At 35.6% G+C, this 17,983-nt stretch overlaps 1 protein-coding gene across 7 annotated transcripts in view; it reads left to right on the plus strand.

Moving 5' to 3' along the window:
• Window positions 1–12,926, plus strand: part of LOC113039651 (cytosolic acyl coenzyme A thioester hydrolase-like) — a 67,012-nt gene extending 54,086 nt beyond the window's left edge. For all 7 annotated transcript variants that reach the window (XM_026197627.1, XM_026197632.1, XM_026197625.1 and 4 more), the window contains one exon: window positions 12,629–12,926. In XM_026197627.1, coding sequence (XP_026053412.1) covers window positions 12,629–12,727 — 99 coding nt within the window. In that variant the 3' untranslated portion in view covers window positions 12,728–12,926. The remainder of the gene's footprint in view (window positions 1–12,628) is intronic.
• The last annotated feature ends 5,057 nt before the right edge of the window (window positions 12,927–17,983 follow it).

The raw sequence follows: 17,983 nt of genomic DNA on the forward strand, positions 1-17,983 counted from the left end.
TTATTGTTGCAAATCATCAGAAAATGTTTAAGTGAACACTGTATAAATTAACTGTAAATCATGTTTAATGATGTTCTTACATGGGAGTGAATAAGTAGTATTATAATGATATATTGATAAACAGTTATGACTGACTGTCAGTTAAATTGTTTAATTTAATTACATGATGTGCTCATTAATTATCTAATTAATTGCAAATAACTACATACAAACATATACTGAGATAAACACACCAAATGAGATAAATCAACAATTAAAAGGTTATTTATTGTTGCAGATGGGCGTTAAATAGACAAAATGGCTTTAAAAGTCAATATTGTATAATATATATCGTATCATCAATGATCTTGTACATCTGCATCTGGCTCATTTAAGAGAAACTCCACCCAAAATTAAAATTACTTAATCATTTCCTCACCCTCATGCCATCCCAGATGAATAATATTTTCTTTTTTCAGATGAACAGAAAGAAACATTTTTAGTGCATATAAAGCACAAGTATGGTCCCACTTCAAAAACCACACAAAGGGAACCCAAGTTCAAAATATTAGTATTTTTCTTCAGGTGAAAACTCTGAGAGCAGAAGTTGAGTAGAAGAGTCTGATCACAGTGAACCCAACACTGTCCAAAAAGACTATGTGCTGAATTTGGGTCATGAAATGAACTGCAAATTATATGCTAAATCTTGTGCCCTAAGACCCATAACTCATGAGAGTTATGCAACAAATAAAGCATTTACATAAGAATGACCTCAGTCAGATAATGAACAGAAGGTCAATCAATCATCATTTTGGCTGTAAGCAGGCATGCAGAGACGCCTTCGATATGATAGTGACAGAAGGCAAGCTCCATAGGTGCTGGCATTCTCAGCTCTCTACTGAAAACTCATAATAGCCACACTTTGCAGCATTAATATACAACTCTTAACCCACTCTCAGTTGTTTGAGTCAAGAACCAGTCTTGAGTACATTTGACAGCTAATCGCAACAAAACAATACAAATGTTGCTTTTGCTTATTTTATATTAATCTATAGGCTATACAAAGTTAATAATATATATATTTTTAAATTACTAAATAAAAACTGATTAATAACTTGAAGCATTGTTTTAAGTTATCAATCAGTCATTCAGTACAAGTTAATAATAAAAAAGACAAGAAATTAATCAAATAATCAAATAAACCTAACAGTAATACAAGAAGGCCTACAAGCAATATAAATGTCTAACAACTGAGGTAATGTTCGGGAATGTGAAAGAATGCAGTCACATGTAAAATAAAACCACTTAAATGTATCATTGTCACCGTTTTTTTATGAAGATAATATGCTATTGCATAATATTTTACTAAATATAGCTGATAAATGTATCCACCAGTGCAGTGAGTTGTTTTTGATCGACGTATTAGGAGAGGAGCAAGCAGTTATCCTGGCCTCCCTCTCCTTTTGACATTACTGGTACCCAGATTGGTTTCCCCCAGCATTTTCAGTCACTGTTACTTTACTTCTAACTTCAACTGTTCTTGCAGCAGCCTCAACTCTGATTGGTTCTTTTAACTAGTGGACCTGTGATGTTTTTTTGGTCCTTCTCCTTTTTGTAACTGACTGAGTTGAAATGATTAATAACGATCAGACTAAACCATTTTTATGGAGGGGACAGAGGAGATATTTGGAAAGGATTTTAAATAAAATGCCATTTTTTTTATGTTTTCATTAAACACTCAGGCCTTTGAAACATATATACTAACATTATTCATATAAGAGTAGAGTAATATATAGCAGAACTGCTGGATTTAGTGGGCCCCTTGGGCAGTGGGGGCCCCTAAAATAGCGACATTCCTGTACATAAGCAATAATGTATTACTAAAGCTTAGTAAGTTAGGCAATGTGAAGGAAAGAGAAAGAAGATAAAAAATTATGTCAAGTACGTTGGGAATAGATGTAAGTTTGGGTGTCATCAGCATGCCAATGAATTATGTGACCTAATGGAAGTGATGAAAGTAAAGGACCCAGCACAGAGCCCTGAGGAACACCATGAGAGAAAGGGGAAGTAGTGGAGGATAGACAGACAGGTAGTTCTAAAAATGGAAAGAGCAGAAAGATGCAAGATGAGAATACTATGAGAGATGGTCTTGAAAGCAGAGCAGAAGTCTTAAGAGACTTGGGATACTAATGGAACCAGAGTCAGTGGTCATGAGAAGATCATTGAGAACTCCAGAAGTGGCGTTTCAGTGCTGTGAAGGGAGAGGAAGCCCAGTAAGAAACATTTAAAGTGGTGAGAATTTTTTTTCTTTTTTTTTTTTTGTACTGCCACCACATTCTCTAGCAGCTTAGATAGAATAGGTAAAATAGAATGCCAGAAGGGTCAAGGCCAGGCTTTTTTAAGACTGGGGTGACAGTTGCAGTTTTGAATTCTAATGGAGCACACCAGTTTATAAAATACATGGAAAAACTGTTACAATTTACATTTATCTCAAGAGAAATTTTAGATAATAGCCCATAGAACATCAATGATAGCCCAACACAACACATAGCAATACTGCAATATGCAGTAAATTATTATATGTTTTGTGTTCTACACGTATTCAATAAAAATGCAAGTTTAAATTTTAAATATAATTATGATATGTAAATTGTTTAAAATGCATGGTGGTCTATGAAATGCCTAATGCTGACATTACATGCCAAAATAAAACTAAAAAAAATTCAACAATATTATCTGTAGTGTCAGCTAATGTATTAGTGTTATAAACAGATCAGTATTTTATTTTAGGCCTATACAATATGCATAATTTATTCAGTGTTACCAAACTGTTTACAAAACATAACTTTATTTTATAACTAATTTTAACTTTATAAATATAACTGTTTTAAATAAAGATTTGTTGTCATGTAATGTGTTTGGTCAACTATGTTACTCAAGTCATCTGTCTTTAAAATTTTCTAATATTATACAGAACTTAAAATGCTGCTTCTGAAATGCCATGAAACGAATTGTATATCACAGTATATTAAAGGTTTTGAATAATATATCACAAAAGATTGCAATAATCTTTAATGCATATTTATAATACATTTTGTTACTGTCTTATATTAAGTGTCATATATGTGCAAAGAACACTTTTCGTTTCTCCAAATGCATCACTTCAAATGTAATGTTAGGTAAAAATAAATAAATAAATAAAAATGTTAGCCCTGAATGCACTGTAAGTAGCTTTGAATAAAAGCGTCTGCTAAATGCATGAATATTTATTTATTAATTTTATCAAGTTTATTTATAACATTTAATTAATTAGTGACTATAATATAAAAAAAAACTGCTGTTTAAGCTCTTACATACAATTACTGTACAAACAATACACTAAAGGGATGTATTTCCTTACAGCAGAAGAAAGTTCATTTAATTTTTGGACTTATAGTTTCTGTCAGATATATCCCTAAATATAGAGTTGTCCCGCTACTTGGTTTACAAATAACTCTATTGCTTTTCAGCCCTATTTTTTTGAGGTCTCCATTCCATAAATGGAAACGCAAATGAAAACTGCATGAGCGTCAGTCATAATGTGGCTGTTCAATCTCATGTTTCAGAATATAAATAGTATATTGACCGACTTTTCCTGCTATTTCAGACTTCAGGTCTTCTTCCTTCAGTAAAAGATCTTTCATTCTATTTTTGGGATATCCAGATTTAGCTCTTGGTGGAGGGGAGTTATGGGCTGGGGGAGGGGTGAACAGCACTAGGCGCGAAAGCGCAGAGAAGTGGGGGATCATGGGATGGGTGGGACCATTGAATGCCTTGCTGCACATAATGAAAGCTGCAAGGATCACCCAGACATTCAGAGGTTTGTCTTTTTGGAGTGAGGGTTTTCTCACGAAACATTTCATTGTAAGACAGGATGAAGGAAAATATCATGTTCTAATAAGAACAGTATATACAGTAAGCATTGTTGTCTTTTTTATCTAAAGACTTTTAAAATAAATTTAATTGGGGAGCAAAATTATGTAAAATAATATGTTTCAGGAGAATGTGTCATGAAGTTAGCATAAACCTCACTAACGTTAGTTTGTTAGTTTCTTAACACAAAATGTACATAAATAGCAAAATATTTTACCTTAAGACATGACTTAATTTTACATCTCTAATAAATGCATCTTGTTTTAAGTGTTTATTATATTAAAAAAAAAAAACATTTTACAAATTATTTTGCAGTGTAATCACTCAGACTTTCTGGAACCATTAATGCTTTTGACAAACACTAAGCTGGTCCATGTCAAACAAACAAGTTGACTTACCCTAGCAACCACTGGGTTTGTACCATGATAACTGTGTTTATTTTTAGAAACAGCTTGTGATGTGTGTGCAATAAGAGGTTAAAAGTGTGATATCATGCATCAAACATGAAAAAGAACAGAAATACATGATTCACTCATTGCTTGGTAGTCGGTGCTTTCTGTGTGAAAACATATTGATAAGATTTCCTGAAGTATTCATACTACATATGTGTATAAACATTGCATATGTGGCAATAGACTTGGGTAAGGAGCCAATAAAAATGCATGACTTATAGCACTTGGACAGAATATAGCTAGAGTTTGGTTTAGTACCAAAGAAATAGCTGTAAAATTCTTGATGTTCCGAATCTGTATGAGATTCTTTCTTCTGTGGGACACAAAAAGAGATGTTTTGAAATGTGTTCATAATGTCCATTTCCATACACATACAGTGGTATGCAAAAGATTGGAAACGCCTTACAGAATCTGTGAAAATGTGAATAATTTTAACAAAATAAGAGAGATCATATAAAAAGGCATGTTATTTTTTATTTAGTACTGTCCTGATTAAGATATTGTACATAAAAGATGTTTACATTTAGTCCACAAGACAAAAAAAATAGCTGAAATTATTAAGATACAGTAACCTCAATCAAAAGTTTGGGAACCCTTGGTTCTTAATGCTGTGTGTGGTTACTTGGATGATCCATGACGGTTTTGTGATGGTTGTCCATGAGTCCCTTGTTTTTTCTGAACAGTTAAACTGAGAATTGTTCTTCAGGATAAGCCTCCAGGTCCAATTCCAGACTGCAGCAAAGTCAGATTGTGCAGAAGAATCATCTGTTTCCTGTGGTCTTGTCCCGGTGGTCCTCTAAGACAAGGTCTTTACAGGGGATCTGTATCTGGGGCTCTAGTTGTCCTGGTCTCCGCTGTCTTTCAGGGCAGTAGAGGTCCTTTCTAGGTGCTGATCCACCATCTGGTCTGGATACGTACTGGATCGGGGTGACTGCAGTGACCCTCTGATCTGGATACAGACTGGATCTGGTGGCCACGGTGACCTCGGAACAAGAGAGAAACAGACTAATATTAGCGTAGATGCCATTCTTCTAATGATGTATCAAGTACATCAGGTGTTATGGGAAGTGTTCCAGGTTACGGTTTACCTAATTAATGCAGCCTAAAAATCCTTTAACGGATTTGGATATTAAAAGCATATTAGTATGTTATGTGTAAGCCAGGTTAAAGAGATGGGTCTTTAATCTAGATTTAAACTGCAAGAGTGTGTCTGCCTCCCGAACAATGTTAGGTAGGTAATTCCAGAGTTTAGGCGACAAATAGGAAAAGGATCTGTTGATTTTGATATCTAGGTATCATCAAATTGCCTGAGTTTTGAGAACGTAGAGGACGTGGAGGATTATAATGTATAACATCAGTTCATAATGATTGTGCTTTATATACTGTGCTTCATATAAGTCTTCTGAAGCCATATAGCCTTGTGTTGCGACCAGACAGAAATTTTTGCGTCCATATTATAATTGGCAAATCAAAAGGCTTTGTGCAGAATATTTGCAGAAGCAAATATGTGGTGAATGGGAAGATTTTCTGCAAATAACAGCTCAGTTTCAAGCCTTCTTAACAGTGCATTCATGTTCTCTTTGAAGCTTTTTATCCTCTGGTCATTGTATCTTTCGTACCCTGGAAAAGAGCAGCATGAACAATCTGTAAAACATCCTTGACATGAAGATGAGTAAAGGGCGGCCTAATCATTTCAAATTTTAAGTGGGCTAAAAATTAGAACCTGGCGAGGTCAAGATGTCATGGGTGTTCTGGCATACTGTATATCCTGAACTCTGAAAGCCACCATCTTTAAGTCAGTTAATATTTTAAACAGAGCACCTTTACGAAGTCTGAAATTTTAACCATCTCAGATAGCGTACAGTAGATTATCAAAAAAAAAATAAAATAAAATAAAAAAACTTTCAAAGAAGATACCTGTATAGTGTTTAGTTGTGCCCTAACATGGAGAGGCATTCTAGGAGCAGCTGCAAAGACCAAAGAATGAAAGTTTAATTGAGACGCTGTGGATCACAGAGCTGTAGTTAAAGCTGGATCATCAGCACAGTATAGTAAAATGTAATTTGCAAAATAAGAGTAGTGATGATACTAGATTAGGCATCAATAGGATTAATTTTAACATTTTAGGTAATTTTTGGCTCTAGGCTAAATGAGAGCCATTTTACCATTGTTATAAACAACAAAGTTATTATTATTATTATATATATTTTTTTGGTTGTGTATGAGAATCAATGTAAAGGTGGTTATGGATGTACAGTAAGAGATGTTGAAATTGGTGGTTTACGGGGACTCCCCATAAGCATAATGGTTTTTATACTGTACAAACTGTATTTTCTATGTACCCTTTTTCTATATACCCTACACCTAAACAAACCCCTCACAGAAAACTTTGTGCATTTTAGATTTTCAATAAACACAATTTAGTATGTTTTTAAAGTCTTTTGAATTATGGGGACACAGGAAGTGTCCTCATAAACCATGTTTACATTGTAGTACCCATGCCATTATACACATTTGTGTCCTCATAAACCACCCAAGTCTGTATGTAATCTCCAAGTAAAAAGAGGTGCTATATAATTATTTTTTTATGATCTGAATTAGGGCTGCACGTTTTCAAGTTTTTCATTAACGGTTAACCGAGGCCCTTAGCGGTTAATACTCGGTTAACCATAGTGTGCGCCAGGGTTTCCATTGTCCGGTAATGCCGGACATTGGCCGGAAAAAAATGAAATGTCCGACAAAATTATATCTCTCCGCTCAAATTGTCAGATTAAAATTGGCTAATAATCCCGCCCCTAACACGATCTTAATTTGAGAATAAAACATATAAACATATTTTCCTATTATATTTTGCCTGGAAACGCTTCCAACACGCGCGTGTCGCGTGAAAAATAGGGGTCGGTTCTATTTCTAGCATGCACGTGTTTGAGACGCGCGTCTCACACAGGCAGTCTGCAAGCTCTAACCTGTTAACATGGGAGCCGAATTAAAAAAAGATACGCCACGCAGCTGAGACGCTTGCGCCACGCATCCAGTGTTTCGCCGGCCTAATGATGCCCGGGTGTTGGCTGTTGAGATGGTACAACAACGAGGTTGTGCTTAAAGTATATCTAAGCACTGCATTGCAATACATGCATTTTAAAGTGCTCCCACGCTGTACTTTTCTTTGCCCGCTTCATATTAGAAAACTGGTCATGACTTTTTCTTGTGGACATTACAAATGTCTGGGAGCGCTCTGACATTCCCTGAAAAATGTATTACAACTAAATTCAATGCACGCCATTGACGCCACTTAACCGAGCAAAATGTTTCACTCGGTTAAGCAATTTTTAACGGTTAATCGGTTAATCAGTTAACCATGGACACCCCTAATCTGAATCCAAGTGATTAAGGATTTTGAACCTCTGACGGCAAACAGTGTACTACTGTTACCTTAACCCTACCTGGTATAAATGTTTGAAAATGATTAACAGTTAAAAACATCTGTTAGAAATTTAGAAAAGTAATCACTTAAAGTAACTGAAATAGTTACACTACTTATACATTTTTAATAAGGTAATGTGTGATCTGTAACCTATTGCATTCCCAAAGTAACCTTTCCAACAATGGTTGCTTGTTGACAAAACAAAATCTTCTGGATATAAATCTGGCATTAGCAGGCTATTCATTGCCTTGATGTTTCATAACAGTGTCATTTCTCTGTAGTTATTTTAGCCAAAATGCTTTAAATGTAATTTGTGTAATTTAAGAAGTGAATGGGCTCAGGGACCCAAACCACATTTCCCTCATTAATAGCCAGGCTCCTCAGCTCAAGTTTTCTACAGCTTGTGTGTTTTGAATGGACATTGTTAAAGGAAAAGTTCACCCACACAAAAGCTCTTGTCATAATCTACTCATCCTCATATCTTTCTAAACCCATATGCTGTTATTTTTTCATGGAAGACGACGGCAGAATTTTTCATCAACTCTTTCCCATACAACAAGCAATTTTTGAACCTGAACTCAAGTTGCAAATGACATTTGCAGAGGTTCCATTTTAGAGAAGCTTAGTGAATACGAGTTTCTGGTGTTCCCATTTCCTGTTGTATGGCTTCAGAACTTGGACTACTCAATATTAAACTTTTTTATGGTTCATTATGGTTCAAAAAATAATTAAATAATATAAAAATTAAGTGGTTTTATCCAAGCAGTAATGTTACTTAAAATATGACTGGGTCAACTTTTTCACATTAAGTTGCACAAACTGAACTACAGTATTGTTCAAAATAATAGCAGTACAATGTGACTAACCAGAATAATCAAGGTTTTTCGTATATTTTGTTATTGCTACGTGGCAAACAAGTTACCAGTAGGTTCAGTAGATTCTCAGAAAACAAATGAGACCCAGCATTCATGATATGCACGCTCTTAAGGCTGTGCAATTGGGCAATTAGTTGAATTAGTTGAAAGGGGTGTGTTCAAAAAAATAGCAGTGTGGCATTCAATCACTGAGGTCATCAATTTTGTGAAGAAACAGGTGTGAATCAGGTGGCCCCTATTTAAGGATGAAGCCAACACTTGTTGAACATGCATTTGAAAGCTGAGGAAAATGGGTCGTTCAAGACATTGTTCAGAAGAACAGCGTACTTTGATTAAAAAGTTGATTAGAGAGGGGAAAACCTATAAAGAGGTGCAAAAAATGATAGGCTGTTCAGCTAAAATGATCTCCAATGCCTTAAAATGGAGAGCAAAACCAGAGAGACGTGGAAGAAAACGGAAGACAACCATCAAAATGGATAGAAGAATAACCAGAATGGCAAAGGCTCAGCCAATGATCACCTCCAGGATGATCAAAGACAGTCTGGAGTTACCTGTAAGTACTGTGACAGTTAGAAGACGTCTGTGTGAAGCTAATCTATTTTCAAGAATCCCCCGCAAAGTCCCTCTGTTAAAAAAAAGGCATGTGCAGAAGAGGTTACAATTTGCCAAAGAACACATCAACTGGCCTAAAGAGAAATGGAGGAACATTTTGTGGACTGATGAGAGTAAAATTGTTCTTTTTGGGTCCAAGGGCCACAGGCAGTTTGTGAGACGACCCCCAAACTCTGAATTCAAGCCACAGTACACAGTGAAGACAGTGAAGCATGGAGGTGCAAGCATCATGATATGGGCATGTTTCTCCTACTATGGTGTTGGGCCTATTTATCGCATACCAGGGATCATGGATCAGTTTGCATATGTTAAAATACTTGAAGAGGTCATGTTGCCCTATGCTGAAGAGGACGTGCCCTTGAAATGGTTGTTTCAACAAGACAATGACCCAAAACACACTAGTAAACGGGCAAAGTCTTGGTTCCAAACCAACAAAATTAATGTTATGGAGTGGCCAGCCCAATCTCCAGACCTTAATCCAATTGAGAACTTGTGGGGTGATATCAAAAATGCTGTTTCTGAAGCAAAACCAAGAAATGTGAATGAATTGTGGAATGTTGTTAAAGAATCATGGAGTGGAATAACAGCTGAGAGGTGCCACAAGTTGGTTGACTCCATGCCACACAGATGTCAAGCAGTTTTAAAAAACTGTGGTCATACAACTAAATATTAGTTTAGTGATTCACAGGATTGCTAAATCCCAGAAGAAAAAAAATGTTTGTACAAAATAATTTTGAGTTTGTACAGTCAAAGGTAGACACTGCTATTTTTTTGAACACACCCCTTTCAACTAATTGCCCAATTGCACAGCCTTAAGAGCGTGCACATCATGAATGCTGGGTCTTGTTTGTTTTCTGACAATCTACTGAACCTACTGGTAACTTGTTTGCCACGTAGCAATAAAAAATATACTAAAAACCTTGATTATTCTGGTTAGTCACATTGTACTGCTATTATTTTGAACAATACTGTATGTTTTAGGGTCAGACCAGGCAGAAACTATGAAACTATGATAGGTAGCAACAATACATTTTCAATTTCAGCAGTGTTGAGAGTGAAGGTCAGGCAATTCTAGTTCATTTAAAACATGCTTTATTAAGGAATAGGCTCTTATGTTCATGGCTGAAGAAACTTTGGGTGTCTAGTGCAATGATCATTATGGATTCATATTCATAATGGATTCAACCTCGGCGTTGACTGTCTACTGAGAAACTGTTTGCAGTGACCGTTAAGAGAGGGAGAGATGTTATCCAGATAATCCATTTATCAGAAATGCAAGTCCTGATAGCACGTCGCTCAGTCAGTGTAATGGAATTATACTGCTGTATCTGCTGAGAGCTTTATTAAGGAGGCAGATCTGATGTAATAATCTGCCTTTGCTGTGCTTTTGTGGGCTACTGGAAATCAAATGTTTGGCAAAAGCTTGGTCATGCCAGAGCTGTTAGTGAGGTCTACATATTCTTTGGGATTTCATTGAATTATTATTTTTTTTTTTTTTTACAACGTCCTGTCAGTTTATAAGTTATAATACTGTTTTCAAAGTCTACTTTTCCTTATTTTGCCAATGTTTACATGGCGCCCCAATGGAGGCAGAAGTGTTGAGATAACCACATGACCAGTCGAATACTACTAATTTAATTGGGTTATACCATTGCAAGTGTGCAGTCTCATTGTCCATATAATGTGTTTTCTTCTGAACCTGTGTAACCCTAGTTCTCAAGTGGGTCGACGAATCAATTTAATTAAATTTCTGCAGAAGTTTCTCTGCCGTGACATTACAGTAGTTGAGCTGTAGAGACAAGAAGCAATGGTTAAGTCCTGCTGTAGTGTCCATTGCAGTAACTTTAAGAATATGACAGTGCCTGTGTTGCTATATATGCTGGGACACATAGAGAGCATGTGGTTTGTGAATTCAAGCTTGCATAGCTAGAAGTGTCTGCATTCATGTAGTTCCAGTCTTAGCAGATAAAACAAACCACGCAAACTTTCTTCAGCATCCTTATTGGCTATTTCCATTTGCAGTTTCCATTTAACTACTGTTGTTTTTTCCCTAACACTTACATTTTATAATGTTTTCCACTTTGAGCAATCGCTCTGGTCTTCTGCCAGTCAGTCTCTCTGTGACTGAGGCACTGAGTTTCCCTCCAGCTTAATTTAATTTGTTCAAGACGAGCACTGCAGCTATGGCTTGGCCTCACGAGTCTGAGCAAGAGGACAGTCACTGACCCAGCCAGGGCTTCCTTCAGGGTCACATGATGTTTTCAGATAGAAATTACAGGGGGAGCTGTTTTGTTTTGCTTTGGTTGCAAGAGACAGCTGTTCACATACAAGTTTCATTAGTTAAACCGGGTTATTACAGAGCTTTATGAAATATTTAATTCATGTTAGCCAATGACAGCCAGAACTGACACTTAAATTAAATCAAAATGATTGCAACAGTTCATATGCTCTCCATTAAACTGGGTCACCTCAGGAACATAAAATTTGTCTCAACATCATTAACCCTGTGAAGTTTACTGTATCTTCTTGTGCTTATATAACCTTGCTGTGGATATGCATTCTATATCTGTGGTCCTCAGTTGTGCATATGCCCTAATCAGCCAGGCTGCTTCAGTTGTCGCTGCACAGTTTGTTCCCTAAGGTTGGCCGCCATCTGCCATAGCATGACTAGCTGGTGACCTATAGCCAATGATAAGAATAGCTATGGTGTAGTGTGCAGCTGGAAGATGCAGCCTAACACCAACTGACATCCTGCACAGTATTGTTGTTTGTCCGTGATGAAGCTGAGCTCCGAAAGAAAACATCTTTTTGTGTTCTTTTAGGTCTCCAAGAAATGTTTTGCAACTGTCAAGTTCACACATGACTGTTGATGAATGGCCCATAATTGTTCCACAAATTATTTGCAATATAAAAGTATTAACATAAAACAGGAATTTAAAAAATATATATTGAAAATATATATATAATTTTTTTCTGTGCTTTTAATTGGTGTAGAAGCCATTTTCAATCAATAATATCCTAGTGAATTTTACAAATAATTATAAAGAAACCACAAGTAACAGAAATTAACATGAAATTTTGAAGTAGAAATACTGAAGTAACTTTATTATTATTATATATATATATATATATATATATATATATATATATATATATATATATATATATATATATATATATATATATATATATATATATATATATATATATATATATATATAAATAAAATCCCAAAAACATTAATCAAATTGTTGTTTATTGTTTATTAATGTTAGTTCACAGTGCATAAACCGGGTTTTACAGGGTTTCTAGTACACCACAATATCCAACTTCACTGTGCCAATGTGTAAAATGTGTCATTTGTTTTCTTGCAGCTGGACGGTGAAGAGGAGCAGAAGCGGTTTGAAGAAGGGAAAGCACGCTACCTGCAGAACAAGGCAAAGAGACTCGCAGATAAGGAGCGACAACAATGACTTTTACCGCACAAACACCATATTGTGTTGTAGATGAATAGTATTTAATAATAGAGCCTCAACGGACAACATACTATATAAAGAACACATGTAGCTCACTAAATAGAAAGATATATAAATACAGTATATATAGGAAAAGTATATAGGTTTAATTGAATTTTCGGAGTTTTCCAAAGAACTTGTCTATGTATCTTAAGCGGAAAAAAAAGATATATATATATATATATATATATATATATAATTTATGTTTTGTTGTAAAGAATTATTTGTGAAATGTGCAGAGCTGTATTATGCACTAATAAAAGCATGCTAATTCAACTACAACTGGTTTTGCTGTGAAATATTGTTCAGTATACCATAATCCTTGATCAACAGAATGTTACAACCTAGTCACAGATACAGTAGAAAGGCTTCTCTTTGTTCCACATGTATATCGGGATGGGAGTTTTTCTGCTATCAAGTGAATTATTCTAAGATAGGGAGGTTAGATATAATTCATGAATGCAGCACAAGTAGTTATGCTGAAGTTTACTTAGGTTATTTGGTAATAAATAGGTCAATATAGCATATCTTGATGCAGTTGCACTTTCATTTGTGCTATGTGTGGTCTAAATTAAATGATTAATTTAATTCATCATTAGGGTAGCTTAGTAAGCAGGCTTACACAGTCGTTCAACTGGCTCTTTAAAATGCTGATTACAGCTGTTAGTTTATTTTGTATTGTATTGATAATGCTGGTTTGTTCACAGAAGATCAGTCAAATGGACTTTCAGAGACAAAACAAAAAATGAAACAAATGCAGGAAAGTCCAGTGGTAAAAGAGAGCTAAGGAGTCTGACTGTTCTTTGTGGAGACCAGGCAATGACTGTGTGTTTGTGGTGGGCACATAAGCTGTCCTTAATTGGCATGATAATTGATGACAAGCTTGTGTGATTTGCAGGTCGGGCAGTGTGCACGGAAAGAGGTGGCTGACAGTGGTGTGAAAACAGAATGCTGAATTGAATTAATTTAAGCTTGTTATCAAAATTTTAACAACATATCTAGATTCAATTGATTTCCTGGAATTAAATATATATTTCTTACGTAGTAAGAAACAGCCTCTTTATGTAAAAGTTGGAGGTCCTAGGGCAGGATATACTAAAGTGCTCACACAGGAGTCTGGGTAATATAAGTAAAAAAATAGCAAATGATTCTTGATAGCAATTAAAATATGAAGAAGCTGAAACCTGTAATGTACAAACAATGTTAAATTCAAATTGTGTAAATGGTAAATGTTCTTTATAATGGCCCCTGTGTTCTGCCATAAGCTAATGATTTACTGTTTTAAATGTGGAGGGGGCGTCGTCTGTCATTAATGGAATGTATTTCATAGTGTAGTTCTAACAAAATAGCTCTACAACCAACCAAAGTAAACTGCTACTGTAGCGCTTATCCATTTAGAAATCTCAGCTCGTTATCGTAATTTGTACAGTACTGTATATCCAATCATGCCAGATTTAGTCCAAAAAAGTATAGTGGCTGCATTTATACTGGGCTGAACTCTGTTCCCATGGGAGTACATGGAAAGATGTATGGATGAACAAGGAATTTATTTTAGCTGGGAAACTGCACCATGTGACAGATGGTAGTGAGAGACATTATATAAATCAAAGGCGAAAAAACGTGTCTATTTAATATTTTAATATTGTCTTATTTTAAGACAATGGAATATGAGTACTATACATTTTTAGTATTAATCAGTAATTTGTTTGATTTGAGAATCAAATTTATATCAGTCATTAAAAGCTTCTAATACATGTTTGCCAAAACAGAACGATTCAGGATTATTTTAATTTGGTCATTGGTTTAATTTGTTATGTGTCCCTCTGTTTGCGGTTTTGCTGATGTTACCTCTTTTATCTACAAAATTAAGATGATCCTATCATTGGGGACAGTTAAAGTCAATTGATAATGTTTATATTTTCTGAACAAAATGTGAGTGGTGCTAGCCGTTGCTAATATTTCCAACAATATGCCAGTATAAGCTAAGTCAAGGTATTTTGAATGTTTTTAGTATACGTTACTATTTTAAGCACCTTGCTAGGTATTGAGATAAGTGAAATATAAATGAATGAAAGGTGATGTCAGACAAATCAATCAATCAGTCACTTTATTTATAAAGCACAATTAAACACAACTTTCATTGACCAATATGCTATACAGAATGCAAAAATGTAAAATAAGCACCATAAAACAATAAAAGACAATGACAAACAGGCCAACTGCATCAACATTCATTTTGTATAAGACTGGTCTTTAGAAAAGTCTTTAACCTCACTTTAAAAATGGACAGGGTGGGTGCAGTTTTAATTTCAGGTGAGAGATTGTTCCACAGTCTTGGAGTAGCAATAGAAAATGTTCTATTGCTCTCCTCTATTTTTAATAAAATCCTCTAGTTTTGATTTAGGAACCACTGAGAGGTCTAAGTTTGCAGACCTAAGAGCTCTTGTAGGTTGGTAAGTTGTCAGTAGATTAGAAATGTAAGCAGGCGCTAACCCATTTAATGACTTAATAACTAATAGCAGGACTTCTGTGACACACGGACAGCCAGTGAAGCGACTGAAGGACAGGAGTTATATGTTCCCGTTTACGAACTCCTGTCAAAACTCTAGCAGCAGCATTTTGGACTATGTGCAGGCGATTTATGGATGACTGACTGATCCCCAAATGAAGCGAATTCCAAAAATCCAGCCTTGTAGTGATAAAACCATGTATAACTTTTTAAAAATTGGAGAATGAAAGGAAAGACTTAATTTTTTACCAGGGTTCGAAGCTGGTAGAAGCTTGCCTTCACAACTTAGTTTACCGGTCTATCAAGTTTAGGGCACTGTCCAGTACCACTCCCAGGTTTTTAACGAAATGGCTTAACATCAGGTTCCAAGGCACCAAGATTCACATTTGTTGTGTCATGTACACTGGAAGATGTTAACACCATAACCTCAGTCTTACTCTCATTCAGACTTCAGAAATTGAGTGACATCCATGCTTTAACATCCTCAAGGCAAGCAGCATTCTGTGCTAACTATTTTTATGTTTAAGGGGAAAATATATTTGTGTGTCGTCTGCATAACAATGATAACGCAAGTCATATATCTTAAAAATAGTACCTAAAGGAAGCATGTATAGAGAAAACAACAAAGACGGTTTAACTCTCCTAAATCAGTCAGCTTGGTTTAGTATAAAGACTATGCCACATCCATTTGTTCTTGTTTTTTGAGAGTTGCTGTGGCCTGTGCCAAAGATGCTAGCATTAGAGAGGGGAATTTGTCAGCGTTTAGATGAGCATGCAGGAGTGTTGCTGTCTGCTCTGATGCTGAAGTTCTGGAGCTGTCCCTCGAGCTCCATGAAGCAGAGCAGGAGAGGAGCGACTGTGCCTGAGGCCAGGGCGAATGAGTAGGCTGGAATGTGTGCTGTCATATTTTACTTCCAGGTCACCTGGCTCAATGCAGAACAGCAGGAGGGATTGTAGTCATTTACTGTTATTCTTTTTGTTTTACTGCTTCTCTCGTTATTGATTTTCAGTGGAATGTCTGTCTCCTGCCTTTTATCTGCCTAGAATCAAGTGAAAATGTCATGTGTGGTTAGAAACAACTTTATGTAAAAGATGTGCAGCTGGGTTCGAATTAAGCGGTGTAAAAAAAAAAATGTCTAATGTACCCCTTTTGCCTTAAGCTAATGATTTACTTTTGTAAAATATAGAGCGGTTGTTTTTAGTCATATCTGTCATATTTCAGAATATTTGAAAATGAATATTTATTACAGAATTGTTTGACAAGGAACCCAAATAAACAATTAGGATGTATCCATATAAACATTTAGAAATGTTTGATAATGCAATACTAATTTACACCAATCAGACATACAGTAACATTATGATCACTGATAGGTGAAGTTATCACTGATTATCTCTTCATCACGGCACCTGCAAGTGGGTGGGATATATTAGACAGCAAGTGAACATTTTCTCAAATGTTATGTGTTAGAATCAAGAAAAATGGGCAAGCGTAAGAATTTGAGTGAGTTTGACAAGGGCCCAATTGTGATCTCCAAAACTGCAGCTCTTGTGAGGTGTTCCTGGTCTTCAGTGGTCAATATCTATCAAAAGTGCTCCAAGGAAGGAACAGTGGTGAACCGGCGACAGGGTCATGGGTGGTCGAGGCTCACTGATGCACATGGGGAGCGAAGGCTGGCCCATTGTCAGTGCATTGCAATTACATCTGTTTATATGATATCATACAATTGATACATGCCGTGCAAAAATGTAGGGGGAGCAGCTATTGACTCACACTGCTAAATACAAGCAATACTAAATGTGTTTATGCAAAAGTATGCACTGTATTTTCATTCACATATGCAGGAGCAGATTTATTCATTTATTTATTTTCTGTATAAAGGCCATTATTAACAATTATACCGCTTCTTCCACAATAAAATATTTTTCCAAAATGGATATATATTTGTTTATTTGTTATAGTTGTGATTTGGCCTTTAGAGTCCTTGGTATGTGTTGATTTTATTGCTATATATATATATAGTAATGTGCAAAACTCTTACCACTAGCCACTAGTATTTTCACCAAAAAATAAAAAAGGTTTTTAAGTCAGTTATTTCTATGTTTTGCTGTACTGTGTCAGTAGGAAATATCAGCTTACATTTTCAAATATTCATTTTGCCATTAAATGTAATAATCCAGTGAGATTTTTGTCTGCACAAGGAGTCTGACATCAGCCAGTGCTCCACACAGAGATCTGATCTCATCATCATCCAGTCTGTTTGGAATAACATGAAGAAACAGAACAGTGTGTGTGTGTGTGAATATGTATAAACCACAGGGCATATGCATGTCTTATAATAATCTTGTACAGAAGTATTATTTAAAGGGGAAAAAATAATTTCTGGAAATATCTTCTAATTAGAAATTGTGTTTCCACAGAAGTCCAGTACACACAGAAACCATATTTTGGACTTCATAACACTGCCTCATCCCCAACAAAAAGCCTCTGTATTTTACAGGATGACCAACCATGTGCTCAGCAATGACTGTATTAATTTAAAGACAATATGGGAAAGGACATCGGGCTTGTAATCGGGGACAAAGAGTGGAAAATAATTTGGTCAAATACAGGTAAATTTGTAAAAGAAGCTAGAGGACAATTTATACAACATAAAATTATACATGTTTTATTTGACACCTCTTAGACTCAATAGAATGGGTTT

This window comes from Carassius auratus, chromosome 22 (genome assembly GCF_003368295.1).
Source record: "Carassius auratus strain Wakin chromosome 22, ASM336829v1, whole genome shotgun sequence".
Taxonomy (NCBI): Eukaryota; Metazoa; Chordata; class Actinopteri; order Cypriniformes; family Cyprinidae; genus Carassius; species Carassius auratus.